The following is a 22,568-nucleotide window of genomic DNA, read 5'->3' on the forward strand; positions in this document are numbered from 1 at the left end:
AACGGTATCATATGAAACTAGAAAACCAACCATGTCATACTAGCTTGCCATGAACGAGGCTAAATAACGCTCCAAACTTACGCTAAATTTTGGTGAGGAAAAACTGGCATGGCCATTTTCAAAGGAGTCCCTTGACCTCTGACCTCAAGATCAGTGAATGTAAATGGGTTCTATGGGTACCCACGAGTCTCCCCTTTACAGACATGCCCACTTTATGATAATCACATGCAGTTTGGGGCAAGTCATAGTCAAGTCAGCACACTGACACACTGACAGCTGTTGTTGCCTGTTGGGCTGCAGTTTGCCATGTTATGATTTGAGCATATTTTTTATGCTAAATGCAGTACCTGTGAGGGTTTCTGGACAATATCTGTCATTGTTGTGTGTTGGTAATTGATTTACAATAATAAATATATACATATATTTGTATAAAGCAGCATTTTTGCCCACTCCCATGTTGATAAGAGTATTAAATACTTGACAAATCTCCCTTTAAGGTACACTTTGAACAGAAAAGAATGTGCGATTAATTTGCGATTAACATCCCTACTTGTAATTGAATACTTTTTTTACACTGTAATATTGCTACTTTGCTCACATAAAAAGTATTAATGTTACACCACTGATATGCAACATAACATATGTGTCTGTGTGTGTTGTTTGCTCGGCTCTGACTAAACTAATCTGTGCCGTGTGGGTGTGAAGCGGCAGGATAGTGTTCATGTGTGTGTACATTTGTCATCACTTCCAAGAATACATTAACAACTGTTCAAAGTGACACAGCAGTGGGTGGGTGACTATACATATATATATATATATATATGTGTGTCCTTTTTATGTGGAGGTTGTATTATAACATGTATTATAAAGCAGACAGGTTTTTGTGTGTGTAGTAGTGGAAGTGTGAGGCTGAATTCAGGAGTGAGGTCAAGTGTGTGAACAAGAGGGAGGAGGGAGGAGAGAGAGTGTTTTTTCTCAGAGTCTGTCAGAGTCTGGTGGCAGTCGGGAGGGAAAACACTAAAAGCCCGGTGTTTTCAAGGAGCTTCTCGCTGAGGCCAGAGCCTTTCAGTCAAGTATGACGCCGACTTAAGAGGGGACTAAAGCACAGAGATGCTGAGAGGATACTGTAAGCCTTGAACGCTGTTTTTTGTCACAAACTAGTGTAGTGATGGGGACTGTGAGTGAGCTGTGTGCCTCCAGTTTCCAGGCATTTCTCTGTCCTACGGTGCGACCTGCTGCAGCAACAGGTGAGTGTTTTTTGAGGAAGACTTTTTAGAAAATAGAAATATGTTGATTGACAAGTAAAACTGCTCCTTTTTCTTTCATTCTCTGAGTTTAAAAGTCCTCATTATCATCACATGTGCTGGTTAAATGTTGCTTTTGCGTGACCCCAGACAGGCAAACATGCAGAGCAAGACTGCCACAAAGTGCTGTCGGTGTTCAGTTGCCGTGGAGATTTTCTGTTAGGTTATCAAGACACAGAGCGCTCTGTAGTGTGTGTGTCATGCTGTGTTTCTGACATTTCTCTGCGTTCATGTAGTCAGACAAACTGTGAGTGAGTGTGAGTGAGTGTGTTTGCGTGCGATGGTGGGCTTGATTTGAGCACATGACGCACAGCCATCAACCCTCTGGTCCAGGTTCCTCCTCTCCAGTGGGTGCTCGACGAGTGACATAATCTCCATCGCTGCCCACTGATCTCCGTCCGTGCAGGTGCTTTCGTGCTGTGTCAGTTGTGTTCATTCAGAAGCTTATTCTCACACAATGAAAGGCAGCACGGTGCTCACACAGGTGATTTCCACTCAGCTTTTAGGAGCTTTGTGTCTCTATAGCTGGACTTCCCCTTCTATTGTCTTATCATTTCCTTTTGCTTTCTTCCTCATTATTCTCATGTCTTACGCCTCAAGGCCTCTGAAACAGTGATGGTTTCACAGATAAACTCTTTAAATGTGAAGCAGATTTCCTCAATAAGCTATACTGTAGCTTCCTCAGAAAATTATTATTTTTCTGTGTTTTTAAATTTTTCATTGTGACTATAATAACGATGGTTATATATGAAAACAATTTAATAATAACATGAAAAATTAGGAATAATGCTTTGTTATTTTTAGGGCTAACCTGAATGCTTCGAAGCTTTGAAGCTTCGACCTTTGCCGTGGTAATCGACCTAAAAATCTGTATGAGTATATAAGTATGTAATAATAAAGTATAAATCCCAGTATAGCCCATGAAATAAGGAATAATCCAACATTATTCATTATTATTTTTTATTCTCAGATGGATATCGCTGTTTGTTACGTGTAGAAGTGCGTGTGTGTACAGTAGTGTGGCAGCGGTTCTGTCCCGAAGCTTTGAATACCTTCGAATATTTCCCACCGAAGCTTCGAAACCCAGAAAATAGTATTCGGGACAGCCCTAGTTATTTTCTATCATATCATTATTATTATTATTGGTATAGCATACTTTTATTTTAGCATTTGCCTTACTCTCTGCTGACCTGCATTACCTACTATCCCAGTTTTAATTTTCTTTTATCAATTTTGTCATTTTTTATTTCTATTTTTATTTTTTAAATTTCTTTCTTTCTTATTTTTCTTTCTTTATTAATTTAATTCATTTATTATTTTATTTTTATCATATTATTTATTTATCATTTTATTTTTATTTCTCCCAAACAAATACAATCACACACATAAACAAATGCGCCATATTTAACAGATTTCCTCTGAAACATTTGAAAAGAAAAAGAGAAAAAAAAGAAAATTATATTAATATAAATATCCTTACATTTACTGTTTATAAGTATTAAAGAGTTAATTAATTTTCTCACTCATGTCTACTCATGCAGATAGTTTTGTTTTCATTTTGTTGTCTTTTTTTATTTCTTATTTTTAATTTATTTATTTAATTTTATTATATTATTTATTATTTTATTTTTCTTTCTCCCATACAAATACAAAAAAAACACATGAGCCATATTTAACAGATTTCTCCTGAAGCATTTGAAAAGAAAAGGAGAAAAAAATTATATTAATATGAATATCATTACATTCACTGTTTATAAGTATGAAAGAGTAATTTTCTCACTCATCTCTAGTCATACAGATAGTTTTGTTTTAACTTGTCTGGATTTTTTTGGGGGTTTTCTGCCTGAAAACTGTGTGCCTCCTCCACCTCAGTACAATTGAGACAAATGAGATTTGATATGTGGTGATGACAACAAATAACAGCAACTTCTTTTTCCATGAACAACGAGCCTGTTAGTCTGGATAATCAACAGATAAACAGTTTTCATTTAAACTACTTTCTATCAAAGGAATAGTCCCCATGAAAACTGTTTACAGCTTGTTCAGAAGTATTTCTGTATTTGTGTGGGCTGACCCTTTAAGCTGTTGAATTGCAGCAGTTCTTCCCTGCCCCTTCTCAGCATATCCTGTTTTCGGTGTGTCCAAACTCTGAATAAAGCACCGATTCAAGCGCACAGCTGCAATCCTTTCCTCTATCCTTCCCTTACATCCTCTCCTCTCCCTTCCTCTTTCCCTCTAGCCACCCATCCTCTGATATCAAACCGGCTTCCTCAGTCTTCACTCCCATTTATATAAATATGTCTCTCTTCTTCAGCCGGTGGGAGGATATCACTGTAAAGTTAATTATTTTTTTTTACTTGTTGAGTCGTGTTTCCTCTTCCTGCTTGAATGAAAAGCCTTTCATCACGTTGTACAGGGTGGAGTGCTTAAACTTGAATAAAGTGGAACATTTACACAGACATGTCCCCAGGCAAAAATACATTAAAACTGCTGCAGTGAGCATGCAGCTACACCTAGACAGAGATACACACACGTCTATAAATACACAAAGATTTAAAACATGCACACACATTTTCTTTTTTTCATTTCTCCCTTTCTCTCTACACACATAAAAGAAACCGCTTCTGCCAAACAATAAAAATAGGTGAAATGTTATGGTACCAGGCTACCGCTCCACAATTATGACTACTAAATCAAAATTATGACAGCAGGTTACTGAGTCAAAGATTAGACATAATGACTTATCTCATAATTATAAACTTAAGAAATCATAATCCTGGCTTAAAAGTCTAATTTTTGACTCATTATGTCATAATTAGGACTTTAAATGCCATAAACTTCTTTTCAAAAGTCAAAATTTGTATTTAATATTTCATAAATTTGACTTAAAAAGTGACTTACTGTCATAATATGTTATCTAGATAGATAGATAGATAAAATATGATAGGCAGACAGACAGATAAACAGACAGACAGACAGATAAACAGACAGACAGATAAACAGACAGACAGACAGATAGATAGATAGATAGATAGACAGACAGATAAACAGATAGACAGACAGATAACAGACAGATAAACAGACAGACAGACAGACAGACAGATAGACAGACAGAAAGATAAACAGACAGATAACAGACAGACAGACAGACAGATAAACAGACAGACAGATAACAGACAGACAGACAGATAAACAGACAGACAGACAGATAACAGACAGATAAACAGACAGACAGACAGACAGACAGATAAAAAGACACACAGACAGATAAACAGACAGACAGATAGATAGATAGAATATTATGACAGACAGACAGATAGATAGACAGACAGATAGATAGATAGATAGATAGAATATTATGACAGACAGACAGATAGATAGATAGATAGATAGAATATTATGACAGACAGACAGATAGATAGACAGACAGATAGATAGATAGATAGATAGATAGATAGACAGATAGATAGATAGATATAATATTATGACAGACAGACAGATAGATAGACAGATAGATAGATAGATAGACAGATAGAATATTATGACAGACAGACAGATAGATAGATGGATAGATAGATAGATAGATAGATAGATTGATAGAATATTATGACAGACAGACAGATAGATAGATAGATAGATAGATAGATAGATAGATAGATTGATAGAATATTATGACAGACAGATAGAAGTCTGTTTATGCTGATCTGCTCTCTGATTGGCTGCCGGTTGAAGCCTCGCCTACGTCATCCTGCCCTCCACCGGCTGTCTCTCAGTATTCACTAACAGTTAGTCTCTAACGGTCACACAGAGGAGGAAACACCGACACATTTAGACGTGTAAAACTACTTTAAAGTGAAATATTTAGCGTTATTCTCCAAGCCGGCGTTCACCAACAGCGCAGACATGGTTTTAAAGTCTGAAGACGGAGTTGGTGAGTTGTCCTGACCCGCTTTAAGATAAACTAACCCTAGAGGCTAACCAGGTTAGCTTCACTAGCTAACTTCACCTATCACTATGTATCTGACGTCATCACGTAACGTCACGTATTGTCTGAGTACCTGCTAGTTTTAATGTGTTTTAATTTCCTCCCTGCAGAGCTAAAGCAACCAGTCCTCCTCTGACTGGGTTGTTCTTTGGCAGTCTTTATTAACTGGCACAAGGGATCCATTATTATTAATCTGGATTGAGGCCAGACCTCATGAGGGATTTGTGCTTATTGTGCAGCACTTTATAGTTCATGTGTCTATAAATACAATCAATGCACCCATTTATTGGGTTACTCAATAAGCTATACTAGCTTCCTCAGAAAATTATTATTATTTTTCTTTCTTTTTACCTTTTTCATTGTGAATATAATAACAATGGTTATACGTAATATGTAATAATAACATGAAAAAATAAGGAATAATGTTTTGTTATTTTTAGGGCTAACCTGAATGACCGTTGCCATGGTAATGGACCTAAAAATCTGTTTGAGTATATAAGTATGTAATAATAAAGAATAAATCCCAATATAGCCCATGAAATAAGGAATAATCCCACTGTGTGTACAGTAGTGTGGCAGCGGTTCTGTCCTGAAGCTTCGAATACCTTCGAATATTTCTCACCGAAGCTTTGAAACCCAGAAAATAGTATTCGGGACAGCCCTAGTTATTTTCTATCATATCATTATCATTATTATTGGTACAGCATACTTGTATTTTAGCATTTGCCTTACTCTCTGCTGACCTGCATTACCTACTATCCCAGTGTTAATTTTGTTTAAATCAATTTTGTCATTTTTTCTTTCTATTTTTTAAATTTCTTTGTATTTTTCTTTCTTTCTTATTTTTCTTTATTTATTAATTTAATTAATTTATTATTTTATTTTATAATATTATTATTATTTATTTTCCTTTCTCCCATACAAATACAAAAAAACACATTAACCAGATTTCTCCTGAAGCATTTGAAAAGAAAAGGAGAAAGAAAATTATATTTATATGAATATCATTACATTTACTGTGTATAAGTATTAAAGAGTAATTTATAAATACAATCAATGCGCCCATTTATTGGTTAGAAATCAAGGATTTGCTCTCAGAAATACTTCGGCTTTTGGCTGCAGTCTCTTCTCTGCACATTTTCCCCAATTTGTGACCAAAGTGTTGGACACTAACAGCGGTAGAAGGTTGTGAAGAGACTGCAAAAGGTCAGTACAGAGAGGGATAATTTGCCACAAAAGCATAACAATTTACTTGGATTATAAATCGGCTTCCTCTCAGCTGCACTAGAGTTTCCTTTTTGGCAATTTTAGCCTCTCTTACAGGATGTGCTTTACAGTGAGGTTTCTTATTCTGTCATGTGGGGAAAACCAGTCAAAACAGATTTCTAAATGTGCTTTAAATTAAGATGACTCATTCTGTCAGGGAGGGAAAAAGCTATCAAAATGGTAACATAAATTGGTAGCTGCTGTCAAGTAGGAAACTACCAGCAGTACAGGAAGCATTTCATAACGTTTTTTTCCACTTGACAGAGTGAGTGCTGCCTTATTTTTAAGCATATAGTCCATTTAGCTTTTTCCCACCTGACAGATACATCACTTTAAAAGACTTTACCACCCTGAGAGAGAAGCTGAAGTTTCCATCACTTCCTCTCTCTGTCACTTACAAGGATGTTTTTCTTTTACTGTGTCAAGGCACACTTTGTTCTCCCCTGCTGCTTGGATTTGTTTCTGCGTCCTTATTCAGTCACCAGGGAGTTTACCATAACCGCAGGATTATATCACCCTGTTGAGCTTGTTATCCTCGGGGCCAGGGAACATTCAAACACACAATTATCGCCTTGTGAACACTGAAATGGACAATTATTGCCCTGTGAACAGTGCCAGACACTGAAACTCTCAATCTTAAAACACAGAGGATTTTCTAGTCATAACTTCTTTGCCGTGGGTCCTGGGTCAGCTGCAGTCCTGTGGGTGAAACAATGACGGAGCTCTTGTTGGTGTATGTGATGTTTTCTATGAACAACCACATGTGATAAGCAGGATCACGTATGTATGATTTAATTTAGCCAGAACAGAGAGCTGTTGTTTGGAAATTAGTTTTTTTTTTTGCGTTTTTGGTTGTTGTTGTTGTCCAGGAGATGTGAGTCATGCATGCACCCTCATCATTTCTTTACCAAATGCTGTTTTTAGGAAGCAAAACTGCACCTCCCTACCAGGGCTGGGACGATACACCTATCTCCCAATTCGATACTATCACGATACCTGGGTGCCGATTCGATATGTATTGCGATTCTACAAGTATTGCGATACAATATTACAATTTATTGCAAACTTTTTTTAACTCTAGACCATGGGAAAAAGTTCACTTCTAGGGACTTTTACTTTGGAAAATATTTAATTTAATAAAGTAGAAATGTTTGATTTTTCAGCAAGTATGTAGTCACAGATGTCCTGAAGTCAAATATATAGGTCATTGTCAGGCATTATTTTGTATTTTTTTTCCAGCAACCCAAAAATCAAAGAATAGAGACATTCCCTCACAAATTATTTGTATTTTCTTTTTAATTTATAAGGGACACGTAATGTTTTATACAATCCCTTGAATGTAATCCAATTCATCTTATTTTCATATATGTATTTTGTATATACAGTTCCACTTGTTAACAACCTATTTTGCAAACCGGACGTAGTCACACCTCTAACTTTCCTCTAACTTCTCGCTAGCTCTCCTGTCAGCTCCGAGTTCTTTATACATCCATTGGGGCCGTTTGAATGCATTTAACATAAATGTCAGTATATGGGTGCTCTACAGTTGTAGCGTCGGACAATTTGACCACGGAGATGAGAGTGACGGCTGGCTGGACCGCACATTATCGCGATACGGTAACGTTTCCTGTCCGCCGTTTTCTGCTTTGTCGTTTCGGCCGGCTGTGCTTTGTTTTGGTTGACGGATACGGAATGGATATGACGTCACGTTACTCAGACTACAACAATGAAAGCGGTAACTTCCTTCTAGCTCCACATAGACTCTAATAAAGCAAATATATCGATTCTGACATTAAAGAATCTATTTCAAAATCATAAAAATAGGTGTATTTATATTGTATTTAATACGTGTATTTAAAGGTACAGTAGATACATAGGTGAATAAATTTTTTTCCCCTCTCCCTGGGTCACCGGTGTCCACGTGGGGGAGCCTGTGTTTGATGCTCTGCCCACTGAGGGAGGGAGGAGTCAAGATGGACAGAGGGAGGTGGGGGAGAGAGATGGGAGTTCAAGGGTTTTCCCCTCACACACACACACACACATTTGCCCTCATCCTCATTTAGCTGCAGGCCTGCTCCCCTCCTCTCCCCTCTGCTGGAATGAGTGCCTGAGGATTAAGGAGCAGGGAAGCTGGACTAGAGGACCACAGGATTGGGATTGGGATCATTGGAGGGCTCGGGCAGGACTGGATTATTGTCGGAGAAACCAGATTGGACTGCAGGCTGTTTTGTACTGGGATTGGTGACTCGGTTAGACTTGTGGATTCTATGAAAATAACTGAAGTGAGAATCAAACAGCTGCACTGGGACCTTTGAGACTTGTGGTGAAGCCACTCAGCAGCAGACAGGCGCTTTCTCTGGTACGAACCTCAGGACTGTGACACAAATGTGTAGGTGTTCAGTGCGTCATCATCATAACTTCTGCATCAGAGCTGTTTTGCAGAAATTTATCTGAATGAGTGTGTGCGTGCATGTGTGTTGTGACGTCTACCTCAGAAACCTCATGAAAGAGCCGGAAACCCAGCCGGAACATACGCATGGTTTTATTTTTTTAGGGCATTGTCTCCTCAGAGAATGTTATGTGTTGCATAGCTTACAAACGAGAGAGTGGAAGAAGAAGGATAAAGGGTGAACTTTATGCCTGGATATGTTGGTTGTCCATAGCAGCTGGTCATCAGCAGTGTAGCTACGACAAGGTGTCCCATTACTTGCCAACACAAACACATACTCGTTGACCTCGAGACTATGCAGAGCAGCTGGTTGAAGGCGTATGTTGTTATTTACGTCGGAATGTGTGTGTTTGTTTGCCAGAGAGGAGGATGATATGACAGCGTTTCATCCACTTGCTCTTATTTCCTCTCTCTAAATGAAAAGCCAGAGAGAGGAAGTTAGTGTGAATGTCAGTTTCACTGCCTCTCTGCTCACAATGCTGCGTTATTCTTGTCCTCTGGTTTATAATAAGAGCTGCTCCGTCCTACTTAAACCCTTCTCTGTGGGCGAGGAGTATGTGTATGTGATGAGCGAACTTGTGCGTCACTGTCTGTGTGTTTGCAGTATGTAAATAATATCACTATCCAAGGCTGCGGCACCTGTCGCGCCAACTTGGACTTAATTTTCCGTGAACATAGAAGGGTCTGCATGTCCTGAGATAGCGTTTAAAGGATTTACAATATTAATTATAAAATTATCATATGTATAGTCGTACTGTAGAACTGAAACAATTAGTTAGTTCATTTACTAATTGATAGAATTTTAGATATTAAGTTAAAAGTTTAGGTGACTCTTTAAGCAAAGATATCTAAAATTCAGCAGCTTCTCAAATGTGAATATTTGCTGTTTTTTTGTCTTCTATGATAAACTTTTGGATATTCTTAGTTGGGTAAAACAAACATTTTGCCAATGCCAATTTTGGGGAGCTTAAGATTCATTGTTATTTCCTGACTTTCCTGATTTTATAGACCAAATGATTAATCAAGAAAACAAGTTAAGATAAAATAAGCTTTTATTGATGCCCAGAGGGGAAATGTGGGTGTTGCAGCAGCACAAGAACAGAAATAAGTACAGATGAATAGAGAAAGATAAAAAAAATAGGGTTGTCAATCGATTAAAATATTTAATCGCGATTAATCGCTTGATTGTCCATAGTTAATCGCAAATTAACCGAGTATTAAAGTAGTTAATATCAACATGGGAGTGGGCAAATATGCTTGTTTTATGCAAATGTATGTATATATTTATTATTGGAAATCAGTTCACAACACAAAACAATGACAAATATTGTCCAGAAACCCTCACAGGTACTGCATTTAAAATAAAACAATATGCTCAAATCATAACATGGCAAACTGCAGCCCAACAGGCAACAACAGCTGTCAGTGTGCTGACTTGACTGTGACTTGCCCCAAACTGCATGTGATTATCATAAAGTGGGCATGTCTGTAAAGGGGAGACTCGTGGGTACCCATAGAACCCATTTTCAATCACATATCTTGAGGTCAGAGGTCAAGGGACCCCTTTGAAAATGGCCAGGGGTTAAGGCTAGGGTTAAAATTTTAGCCAAAATTTAGTGTAAGTTCAGAGCATTATTTACGACCTTTGCGACTGGCTAGTATGACTTGGTTGGTATCAATGTATTCCTCAGGTTTTCTAGTTTCATATGATACCAGTATCTTCCTAGCTAGCTTTAAAACTGATCGTAAGATTATGGTTGATAGCTCTGGAAAAAGCTAGTTGACCGTGGGTTAGGATTTTTTTTTGTCCAAGGTGAACTTTAAGTGCCAAAATGATATAATGCTCTAATTCAATCCCTCAGAAGTCCATTAATATGGTTGAACAGACTTCTGTTAGTGAAGTTGTAAAAATGTTGAAGTTTCTAGCATTGCATTGCTGATGAAACATGAATAGTTTCTCCTCTTTTGTTTCTTAGTTGCTCCAGAGGTTGACGCTGAGTAACTTGGTCATGATGAAGCGAAGAGTGTGCTGATATCCCTCAGCGTGACTCCTCTAATGAGGCAGACAATCAGCAGCAGCTCCATATGTCCTCTGTGGCACCTTGTTACCCGGCATAAATTGTGCCTTTTCTTCGCCTTTTGTCACCAGTTAAAGCCTTTTTAGAAAGTAGCCATAGCAGAAGCTTTATTATGAGGCGCCCAGTGGAGAGGAACATTAATTAGTTATAGTTGACAGTGCAGAGTTGTGACGTTTGAAACATGAAATATGCAGATCTGCACCATAACTCTACATGCTGCATTCCTTCTCTTATTACTGGAATGTAAGCTCTCTCTTTCCCTTTTTTCTCACTAAATTTTTCTTAAGAAAAACCACAAGTCAGTGTCAGACACACACATTTCCTTCCTCTGTGGGCATGACATGAATTTCTGCTCTATCAGAGTACACACCTGTTTATGTACAGTTAAAGATACAGTGCGTAACATTTCGGGGCTCTATTAGCAGAAATGGAATATAATATTCATAACTATGTTTTCATTAGTGTATAATCACCTGAAACTAAGAATCGTGTTCAGCCCAGAATGGACAAACCAAACACTGGCTCTAGAGAGAGCCTTTCATGTTTTTACATTACCTGAAGGCCACCTAAGTTCTCCGACATACTTGTGAAACTGCGGTAACGTTAGCCACCGATTGCAAAACCGTGGTACCGCCAGCCGCCGTCTGACTTCCGTTGCTCCTAAAGTAGTGTTATTATGGTAAGGATGCCCTCTGAGCGAGGTGAACAGCGTTACAGGTCGTATCCCTGCAGACCCTTTTCGACTTTTTGGCTCACTGTGGTTTGTTTTGGTTGACGGATAAGGAACGGATATGACGTCACGTTACTCAGACTACAACAATAAAAGCGGTAACTCCCCTTCTACCTCTGCATAGACTCAAAGGAAGCAAATATATCGATTCTGGCATCAAAAAATACATTTTACAAATCGTATATATAAAAATCGCGATACATACGTGAATCTATTTTTTCCCCCACCCCTAATCGTTACACCCCTAATTTCCACCAAAATGTCACCAAAAATGTAGCTGAAAATATGTGAAAACATGTTTGATTTGTACACAGTTATTCACGTTTAGGCTTTATGGTATTTGGTCAAAATACAACACTGAGTGCCAACATTTTTCAGTGTTTAGAAGTTAGCATTTCCTCCTCTTTACTGAATTATTGGCAGTGATGTTATGACCAATAGTCATCACATTTCAGCTTGTGTGTGTACATCGGTATAAGACAAAAGGGGGTTGATTTCATCCTCCACTTTGGGGTTTGGATGCTGAGGTTAATTTGATGGATCAAAGATTGTGTTGCCATAGTGACCCAGAGCAGTGGGACTCTCAGGTCTCTCTTCTTCCTTTTGTACATGTGTGAGTGTGTATATACAGTATATCTAATGTGTGTGTGAGTATATTTGATCTTTGTATTTGAGTGCTACATGTCTTTCTCTCCTTAGTGCCTGATGACCTCAGTCCAGAGGAGAGACAGGAGCTGGAAAGCATCCGCCGCAGAAAACAAGAGCTACTGCAGGACATACAAGTAATAACACATACTCTACTCCCTTACACAACTTATATTTCTTTAATCAATTTGTTGAACTTTCATCTGGAATTCAACTTCTTGGGCCCGCCTTCTGTCCTCAGCTCTTACTGCTTGGACAAAATGTTTTCTCAACAGGGCAACCATGAAAGAGAAGTTTGTTTCTGTCCCTGCTGTAAAACCCTGCGGCTGTCTGGAAGTCTGAAGTCTCTTTCTCTTTAACATTTCATCTTTTTTAAACGATAGGTTTGCAGTTTTTACAATGTAAGTGATAGGGAATAAAATACACAGTTCTCATTCTGTGCAAAACATGTATTTAAAAGTTTATATGAGGCTTCAGCAGTCTGAGTTAGACAAATCAAAAGGGTGTCCTCCAAAGTTACTGTGTTTTTAGAGGGAAATTCCCTCTTTGTGTTTCTCTGTTGAGCTACAGTGGAAGGAAAGTAACACAAGGGGGGATTTTGGTACTAAAAACAAGAGTAGCAGTCATGCTGGCACTGTGGGTTCCCCAGCACAAAGACCACTACGACAGTACATTTCACAGCCGAGGTAACTTTTATTGAACAGAAATAGTTTAAAGCCTCTGAACACCTCACCTACACAGGTGTTTTCAGTTAATCTGGCTGATTAGTAGTCTTTCTAATTACGTATTTTTACAGTCTTATACTTCAACAGTATTACAACAAACTGCGACTTTCTTGACTCTTTTAAATTGACTAACATCATATATTTGATTCATGGCACAATTCAAACCGAAACAAGGTCCCATGGTGGTCCACCGGAAGGATAGGGACTTTGCCTTTCTATAAGATACAGTTTTCACTCTTCTCAGAGTTATCATTCAGATATCTTGAGGTCAGAGGTCAAGGGACCCTTTTGAAAATGACCATACCAGATTTTCCTTGCCGATATTGAAAAAAAAAAGCCAACATGACATAGTTGGTACCAATGGATTCCTTAGGTTTTCTAATTTCATATGATACCAGTATCTTCTCTCTAGCTTTAAGACTGAGTCCGCTACAACCTCTGAAAGACAGATAATAATAGTTAATAGTTTATATAATAAATAATCAATACTTGACGTCCGTGTATTGATACTATAATGCCATGCAAAATATTGCGATACTATGTTGTCTAGATTTTTTTTTTTTTACCCCACCCCTACTTTAAAATATTTGAATTATTTTAGAGAATTGCAAAATCATACAGTTCAGTCTTTGCTTGTTAATTTGTATCTCTTTGTCTGAACATCACATTGTTCAGGTAGTTCTTTCTTCTCTCGGTGTCCTTGAGAAGATTTGAACCTCCGTGTCTAGACCAGTGTGCCTAGGGAGGTGTGTGTGTTTGGAGGGGGGGGTATATAGGCGTATGACCAGCGGAGCGTTACTGTACGCATTCAAGACAGATGATCCTCTTTGTGTGGGGTGCATGTGTACGAGGGGGGTGGACCTCGTGTATATATGTATGTGTGTCCTCCAGCTCTCTCTGCCTGGAGGGACAGTTTGACCCCCTGCCTCAGTCCCCCCCTTCAACCTTAAATAAATTAGTGAGATTGTCTGTCAGCTCTTTAGCTGGGCACATTTGTTTTGCAAAATTAGATAGAAAGGGAATAGCTGGCCTTATCATCATGAACATAAATTGTAGATAAATTAAGGCTTTAAGTTAAATAAAAGAACCAGTAATGACCTTTTACCCAGCCAGCATCTCGTATGTATGTGGCCGTTTGTTGGATTTTATCAACATAATGGTTTGTTGATATTAGGGATGCACCGATCCAACTTTCCCGATACCGATAGCGATACCTGGGCTTTGGGTCAGGAGAATTTTCAGAGACCAGGTCTATCAAACAAACTACCCAAAAAGATTCTATAAAGGATTCAGATTCGATAAAATGTTATCGAACCCCATCACTAGTCCTCAGTTAGAAAGGTGGACATCCAAAACACACACACACACACGCACAAAGACGAACACAAACATGGCCTCCGGGCAGCGACGCTGTGCGACTAGATTGATGGAGTTTATTACTGAGGTCGACTCTCGTTCGGCGGTTCTCTACTCGAAGCCCCGCCCTGTGTTGCCCTGGGGGGCTGATGGGTAATGAGCCATGAAATATTCCAGTAATGGAGACAGAGGACGCTGTACGCTTATAAGGGGGTGTAACCATGGAAACGCACATGCAGGAATTCAGAAACTATTTACCTTGTTTTCACACATATTACATATTATTACACACACACACTCACTGACTGAATCTGAGACACCGGCCTCGTCTACTTCTCTTTCTCTTCTATAATTATCTAAGTTTAGTTTAGTCATTTATCTTTTCTGCTGGGCTCAGTGTTTCTCCATCTGTTTCTCTCCTCTCCTCTTTCCTCCCACAACCTCTGAGCTCTCCGGAGCAGCTCCGCTAAGCCAGTCAAAGTCTTTGATCCTGCATATTCCCGTCTCTCCCCACCAGACACTCAAACAGCCCGGGGAGGGCGTCAGGGGGGGAGGCAGGCTGATGAATCTGGGTCAGCACAGGGGAGAGGGAAACAGGGTAAGGGTGGTCAGCTCTGACCCCAGAACAGGTGCTACAGCTCCCAGAGAGGATTTTCTGCAGAGGGCGGCTGTTCCACAAAACTCCTGCCGAGAGGAAGAATGAGTCGGCCTGGGAGAGAGTGAATCACGGCTGCACTTTTAGTGTTTCTTTCTGGGTCATCTCTTCTGTAAAAAGTGCTTGTCTGAATGTGTTGGTCAGTGAGATGTAGCTGGAACAGACAACCGTGTGTAATGCATTGGGAGATCAAAGCATCTCCAAAGGTTTATATGAAAGGTCAGACATCACAGACACATCACATGTACTGTATATATCGTTGTTTCACTCTCCTCCTCTCTCTGTCTGTCTGCTCTCAGAGGCTGAAGGATGAGATAGCAGAGGTGACCAATGAGATTGAAAACCTGGGCCTGACTGAAGAGAGGTAAAGTAGCTCTCGCCCATTTCTGTGCTTGTGCGTGGGCAGCTGTGGTACACTCAGCTTTTTTTTTTAGTGGAAGTGCATTCATAGGGAAAGAGAAAAATCGGCCTGACACTCTGAACAGAGTCCACTGCCTGGTGGGATCAGTGCCGCAAATAATGATTGTTTACATTATCAATTCATCTGTCGGATATGTTGTCTAATGATCGTTTCAAGTCTATAAAATGTCAGAAAAAAACAGCATTCACAGTCATTTTCCCAAATTGCTTTTTTTATCCGACCAACAGTTCAAAACTAAAAGATATTCAGTGGTAAATATTCTAAACACAAGGTCTGCTTACTTTGCTATTCTGGGTGCTTTCAACTGTATTGAAAGCTTCACCTCCGTCAGCTAAAGAGGGCTGTGGGTTATGTGCCCCCAAGGTTGAGAATAAATCTCCACACTCAAAAAAGATATTCAGTTTACTATGATGTACAACAGAGAACAGCCTCACATTTGAGAAGCATGTTTGCTTGATAAATAACTTAAACGATTAGCAAAATTGCTGTAGATTTCTATTTAGCAGAGTATTAAGTTTCTGTTCTCTGTTTTTAGGAAAAGCATGCAGAGGAATAAACAAATGGCCATGGGCCGAAAGAAGTTCAACATGGACCCCAAGAAGGTGAGAGTAAATCAGGCTTTTCCTTTCTTCATGTAACAATCAATTGATGGTGATTTTTAAATTGAAATAACAAGTGATACATGTGATCACTTGGAGTTTGTACCTCACTCGACAAAAACAATTTTCTTTACCTGGTCTGATCTTTTAAATAAGTTAATATTCAATGTATTTGTATTTTTAGTGAATGACTGAGTTATGTGTTGTTGATTTTGTCCATCAGGGGATTCGCTTCTTGATTGACAGCTCCCTGCTGAAAAACACCAGCGATGACATCGGCCAGTTTCTCTACAAGGGTGAGGGGCTCAATAAGACCGCTATCGGCGACTACCTAGGGGAGAGGTAAATGATACTAATGACGATCCTTCTAACTGATTTTTCTCACCGGACATTTTGACTTGTCATAGCAGGAAGAGCGCAGGTGTTACTAATAATTCTTTCTATTCAAGTGTCCCAGTAAAACATGACAGTGAGCCAGCATGCACGATACCAGGACCTTGAACCCGAAGCAGCTAAATGGAATTCAGCGATCGTTAATTTTGTTATTTGCACCTGTGCTTTTCCTACTGTGACATGTTCAAAATGTCGTCTGAGTAATGATAACAGACCGAGAGCTTGTTCTTTAAAAAATAGATAATTAGATATTTGTGAACGTTTTCCAGAGCTGTTCGTGTTTATACATGTGCAGCATTATTGAGGACAAATCAGGCCTTATCAATATACTATTAACGTACTACATACTGTATATGAGCTTATGGTGCATTAGCAGTTCTCATCCATTAATCTGTTTTTATCCGATTCGTTACATCCAACTCTTTTAGCTGCCAGCTCTGTGAGCTAAACAGAGCTGCATTCAGTTCCTGATCCTCTTGTCTTTCTGTTTACTACTCCTGTGTGTGTGTACATGTGGGTGTGTGTTTGTGTGGGATTGCGTGTGTGTCGTGCAGAGATGACTTCAACATCGAGGTTCTGCACGCCTTCCTGGAGTTACACGAGTTCTCAGACTTGAACCTGGTTCAGGCTCTCAGGCAGTTCCTGTGGAGCTTCAGGCTGCCCGGTGAGGCTCAGAAGATCGACCGCATGATGGAGGCGTTCGCCCTGCGATACTGTCTCTGTAACCCCGGAGTGTTTCAGAGCACAGGTATGTGTGTGTGTGTATGTGTGTTTAGAAGAGGGGGAATAAAAAAAGACTACAGTCAGATTTTTTTGTACTTCTTTTTTTTAGTAAGACACAAAAAAGTAAAAATACAGAATTTATTTCAGGAGTCAACAATTATTCTTCTCAAAAAGTCATTTTCACAGTTTGCGTTTTGGCCACATACTGTATGTGAAAATGTTCAGACTCGATCACAAATTCACATCACAGACAACTCTATATCCTGTTATGGTGAAGTCATTTTTAAAGGTACTAAATACGGGATTGGGAGCATTTCTGTTGCCTCTCAACGGCTCTCAACATGGCGACAGTGAGCCGCGGCCCACAGCTAACGGTGCTAACAGCGCTAAACAGCTTAAACAATGGCGAAACTGCTGACAGAGATAACAGTGTTTACCTGAGGGGGAACAGGAGGGTGGGTGCTACGCATCTGCTACGCTGGCGTCGGTTGGAACGGCGTTATCAGCTGTAACTTCCGTGTAAGAGCAGTGCAGAGCGGCGGCCGTGAGCTAGCCAGTGGGGCACGCTCACATGCAATAAATGCACGTGCGGCCGGCCTGACGATGTCAAGAAAGCAAGGACAAGCTCAGATTACAACACACACAGAGGGAGAGCGACTTCATTCTCTGCTCAGGTAGACATTACTCCTCTATATCTTTACATAGCAAATAGTTGTTTGATACCATAATTATGCTCTGGATATTGAATTTAACACCTTTCATGCATAGTGGTTGCACATTTCTGTCTTGGCATACACTATCTGGTGTCACATAGTTTATCATGTCAAACATCTAAATGATTGAATTCAGCTCGTTAGTACCAAGAAACATGAAATTTTAAACTCTGTGGTTATGTTAGTGATCGAGTCCTGAAAAAGTACACTCACACACTTGGTCTTCTTTTACAGATACCTGTTATGTGTTGTCGTTCGCTGTGATCATGTTGAACACCAGTCTACACAACCCCAACGTGAAGGACAAACCCACCGTTCAGAGATTCCAGGCGATGAACAGAGGCATCAATGATGGTGGAGACCTGCCGGAGGAGCTACTCAGGGTGAGAGACGTTTATTTTCCTAAAACTCTCTGCTCTGTGATATATTTGGGCAGTAACAAAGTGTACTTGGTTGTTATACAGAAAAAAGTACTACTGCAAAAACACAGTGGGTTTTATTTGCCTCAATTTAATTGTGCCAAGTCACACTGTGTCCCGTCTAGTTCTGGTGAATAAAATGTCAAATTTAGTCACAAAACAGCCAAAGGAACAATTTAACACAGCAAATGTTGCATTAAAAAGTAGCTGTATCTTTATTTAAGAACTTAATTTAAGTAAAAGTACCAAAGTATCATCATTAGAATATACTTAAAGTACTAAAAGTGTGTTAGCATTACTAATGTTGCAGCTGGTAAAGGTGGGGCTAATTTGAACTACTTTATGTACTGCTGAGGGACTTAACCCCCCAAAATACATCATAATTATTCCCTGATTATATTTTGTATTAATAATCTGATATTGCAAAATAACTAAAACTGTAAAAATAAATGTAGTGGAGTAGAAATATAAAGTAGCATAAAATGAAAATACTCAAGTAAAGAAGAAGTACTTCAGCGAATGTACTTAGTAACTTTCCATCACTTCTCTGTAGAACCTGTACGACAGCATCAAGAACGAACCCTTTAAGATCCCAGAGGATGATGGGAACGACCTCACACACACCTTCTTCAACCCCGACAGAGAAGGATGGCTGCTGAAACTCGGTATGTGCATTCATGTGAAGCGAAATACACTGAACAAAAATATAAGATCTAAGACTTTTTCTGTACACACAAAAAACTTATAAACCATTTTACAGTTTGCAAACAATGATGACGTACGTAAGTGAGCGTACGCAGTTTGGCAACGGAAGTAGGGCGGAGTGCTCTGGTGGACATTCCTACAGTCAAAATACATCTGTGGCATCATGTTGTGAAATAAAACTGCACATTTTAGAGTGGACTTTTATTGTGACCAGTCCAAGACACACACCTGTAATAATCAAGCTGTTGAATCAGCATTTTAATATGCCACACCTGTCAGGTGGAGGGACTATCTTGGCAAAGGAGAAGTGCTCACTAACACAGATTTTAACAAATCTTTTAGAGAAAATTTGACAGAAATAAGTCTTTTGTGTGCACAGAAAAATACTTCGATCTTTAATTTCAACTTGTGAAAAATGTGAGCAAAAATAAGTGTTTATATTTTTGTTCAATGTATTTAATTTAATTATAATTCAACTCATTCAATCTCGATCCTGTTGTTAGTCACTGTGAGCTGGACGGCCCTCTAGTGGACTGGACGTGTAACAGCACCTTAAACATGAGTTAGGACAAACTTGCGTTGCATTTTTGTAATATTCTTTTGTTGACATTGTTCTTGTTTGTTTGTGTTTCATGGGTTTTGACTCCAGGAGGTATGTACTCTTAAACCCACCAGCTTTAATGCACTGCTTTGCTTCTGAGCTGCCCCCCCCCCCATCCCTGCCTTTCTACTCCCACTGGCTGCGCTCATTCACCCTCGCATCACAATTTGATTTAAAGACAGATCATTCATGGGCTGTATGCTGCTAAGCCCTGATGTGAAAGAAATAGTTTCACATCTGTTTCTAACTGCTGACCCAAGTTTTTAACTCAGCTTTGCGATCAGTAGGCTCTATATTTAACCTGCTGTCAGTGTGCTTCAGAGTGTCGCTGTCGTCATATGAAGTCCAGCTTTCTGATCCCAACACCTAAAGTTTTGTGTCTTTTACTGAAGTCGTAGCTCACCTCTAATCTCTCCTCAGGTGGACGAGTAAAGACCTGGAAGAGACGCTGGTTTATTCTCACAGATAACTGCCTCTACTACTTTGAATACACAACTGTAAGTACTGTAATATAAGATATCTAATAGATAGTGTATGTAGGCTTAACTAAGTACTTATATGTATTGTCTCTCTGCTGTCTACAAGGATAAAGAACCCAGAGGAATTATTCCACTGGAAAATCTGAGTATCAGAGAAGTCGATGACTCCAAGAAACCGGTAAAGTCCGTCTTCTCTCTTCTCTTTCTGCCACATTTTGTCATATAATTGATCGTTTCTGCTGTTATTCTTTCTCAAAAAGAGGTCTGGGTGTTCAGAGGCTTTAAATATAAATACTTTTTTATATTATGCTGTCAGGAAATCTATTTATTCCCAATTTGCGTTTTTACGCTTTCCAGACGTTTCCTGTTTTGACGTGAATCTCCTGACTCGTCTTGTTTGTTGTCTCACAGAACTGCTTCGAGCTCTTCATCTCGGACCACAAAGATCAGGTGATCAAAGCCTGCAAGACGGAGGCAGACGGACGCGTCGTCGAGGGAAACCACACTTATTACAGAATCTCCGCCCCGACCGCAGAGGAGAAGGACGAATGGATCACCAGCATCAAGTGAGTCACATTTAAACTCTCTGTCCTGCAGATGATCAGTATGAAGCATAGAAATAGAGTAGGAGTAGAACGGACATTCCCATTCAAATCAACGTGGCAGGATGGCGAGCGGTGGCCATTTTTATGTGTACCGTTGTCATTGTGACCGTTGAAGTGGGCTAACTTCTGTATAAACTAAACCGACTTGCGGCAAGTCGCTGACTCACTGAGATGAGGTTTTGAAATAACGAGCAGTTTAATATTAACGCTACAAAGCATAGAGAGCCAGAGTAAATGAGTCAAATTGACCAACGTAATGCTTCATCCACACATTCTTGTCACAGCGTAGGAAAGCACATTGCTGTCACCAGATGAGAACAACTTTGTTCGGCTCATTTTCTGTAACTAAAGTAGCATTAAAACATGGTGGAATTAGAAAGCTAGCTAACTAGCGGAGGGCTGGCTAGATAGCTTGCTTGCTAATTGTAGAAGGGTCCAGCTGTGGCCTGTAGCACCTCACGCCTAACCCTAACTATAGCTGTAGTGGGCGTGGCGTGAGGTGATACTGAGGTGCATCAGGCCGCAGCTGGACTATATTGGCTTATTCCGTCATTATATAATGATACACTGGTTACAGAAAATGAGCCAAACAGCGGGCTGGTGGCGGTGGCAGCGCTGTTTATAACAGTCCCTGCACCTCACTTCCCGGAGATGGACAAGCTTCCCAGCTATCTAGCAATTTACCGCCCCACTGATGTGTGTCGTCGCCATAACAACTAACAACAACTGCCATTTTCTTTTGAACTACTCAAATGACCACGGAAAACAATTCAATGTCTGTTCTACCTTTACTCCATCTTCCACCCGCAGAGCCGCCATCAGCAAAGACCCGTTCTACGAGATGCTGGCTGCTCGGAAGAAGAAGGTCTCGTCTCTGAAGGGGCTGTAGAGCTGCTGAGGATTTAAACATTGAAAGACTAGACCTGATACTCCTGCTGCTGCAGCAGAGACACTTTGGACCTGACGGAGGATTCAGCTTTTAAAGAAGCTCTTCCTTTGTCACCTTTTGAACCGGCGCACCTTCAGTACCGACAGCTCGTTCTCGACAGGTTTGACCTTTTTGTTTAAAGTTTATTTCCCCATCTAGAGATGAAATGATTCAGTCGTAGACCTCTTTTTTTATCCTCCTTTTCAACACTCCACTTCTGCAGTACTGTATCGATGCCGTGCCCTCTGGTTAGGACTCCCACTCCTCTTAAATCTGCTGTCTGATTCCTCTCAGAGCCACTTCAAACACTCTGATTGATCTGCTGTGGTACAACGAGTCTCTACAGCTACTCAAACAGGAGATGTTTTCACTCAGAATGAAATTTACTGGAACATTAATTAAATTTATTCGTAGTTGAACATGAGGTGAGAGAAAAAAGACAGCTGCTGATGTTTGATAAAACACTTTTCTACATCTTGTGGAAGACAAGAGGAGGATGGGGAACAGCTGAAGAATGAATCACATCATTCATTGATGTGATTCAGATTCAGAAAACAATGACAGATCATCTGGAAAACAAACTTCATCTCATCTTGGACGCTGGACTTTTATTGTTTCGTCTGAAAAATTGTCTTTTCTAAGCCTGTTTTCTTACTGCTGTCGGTCTTCTCTGTCAAAGCACTGTTACTGAAAATGAAGGTGATGCATAAATAGTTAAATATTTATTTATCCAGATTTCTTGTAATTTATTGTTTTGAGTTTTTGTTTCATTAAAACTTTGCAAACCAA

The 22,568-nt window shown here is 39.6% G+C and overlaps 1 protein-coding gene across 4 annotated transcripts; it reads left to right on the forward strand.

Moving 5' to 3' along the window:
• Positions 1 to 991: 991 nt before the first annotated feature.
• Positions 992 to 22,568, forward strand: LOC141758546 (cytohesin-1-like). 4 transcript variants are annotated; one of them, XM_074620083.1, is made up of 12 exons: positions 992 to 1,247; positions 12,512 to 12,594; positions 15,493 to 15,557; positions 16,150 to 16,216; positions 16,437 to 16,555; positions 17,161 to 17,354; positions 18,277 to 18,425; positions 19,015 to 19,126; positions 20,188 to 20,264; positions 20,353 to 20,424; positions 20,658 to 20,812; positions 21,662 to 22,568. In XM_074620083.1, the coding sequence occupies exons 1-12, from the start codon at positions 1,169 to 1,171 to the stop codon at positions 21,738 to 21,740; spliced, it is 1,251 nt and encodes a 416-aa protein (XP_074476184.1). In that variant the 5' UTR covers positions 992 to 1,168; the 3' UTR covers positions 21,741 to 22,568. The 4 variants fall into 4 exon arrangements, with proteins under 4 accessions (XP_074476184.1, XP_074476185.1, XP_074476186.1 ...); XM_074620084.1 differs by lacking the exon at positions 992 to 1,247 and adding an exon at positions 5,067 to 5,235; XM_074620085.1 differs by lacking the exon at positions 992 to 1,247 and adding an exon at positions 8,610 to 8,944 and having other exon boundaries at positions 19,015 to 19,127; positions 20,186 to 20,264.

Source organism: Sebastes fasciatus, chromosome 20 (assembly GCF_043250625.1).
Source record: "Sebastes fasciatus isolate fSebFas1 chromosome 20, fSebFas1.pri, whole genome shotgun sequence".
In the NCBI taxonomy this organism is placed as follows: domain Eukaryota; kingdom Metazoa; phylum Chordata; class Actinopteri; order Perciformes; family Sebastidae; genus Sebastes; species Sebastes fasciatus.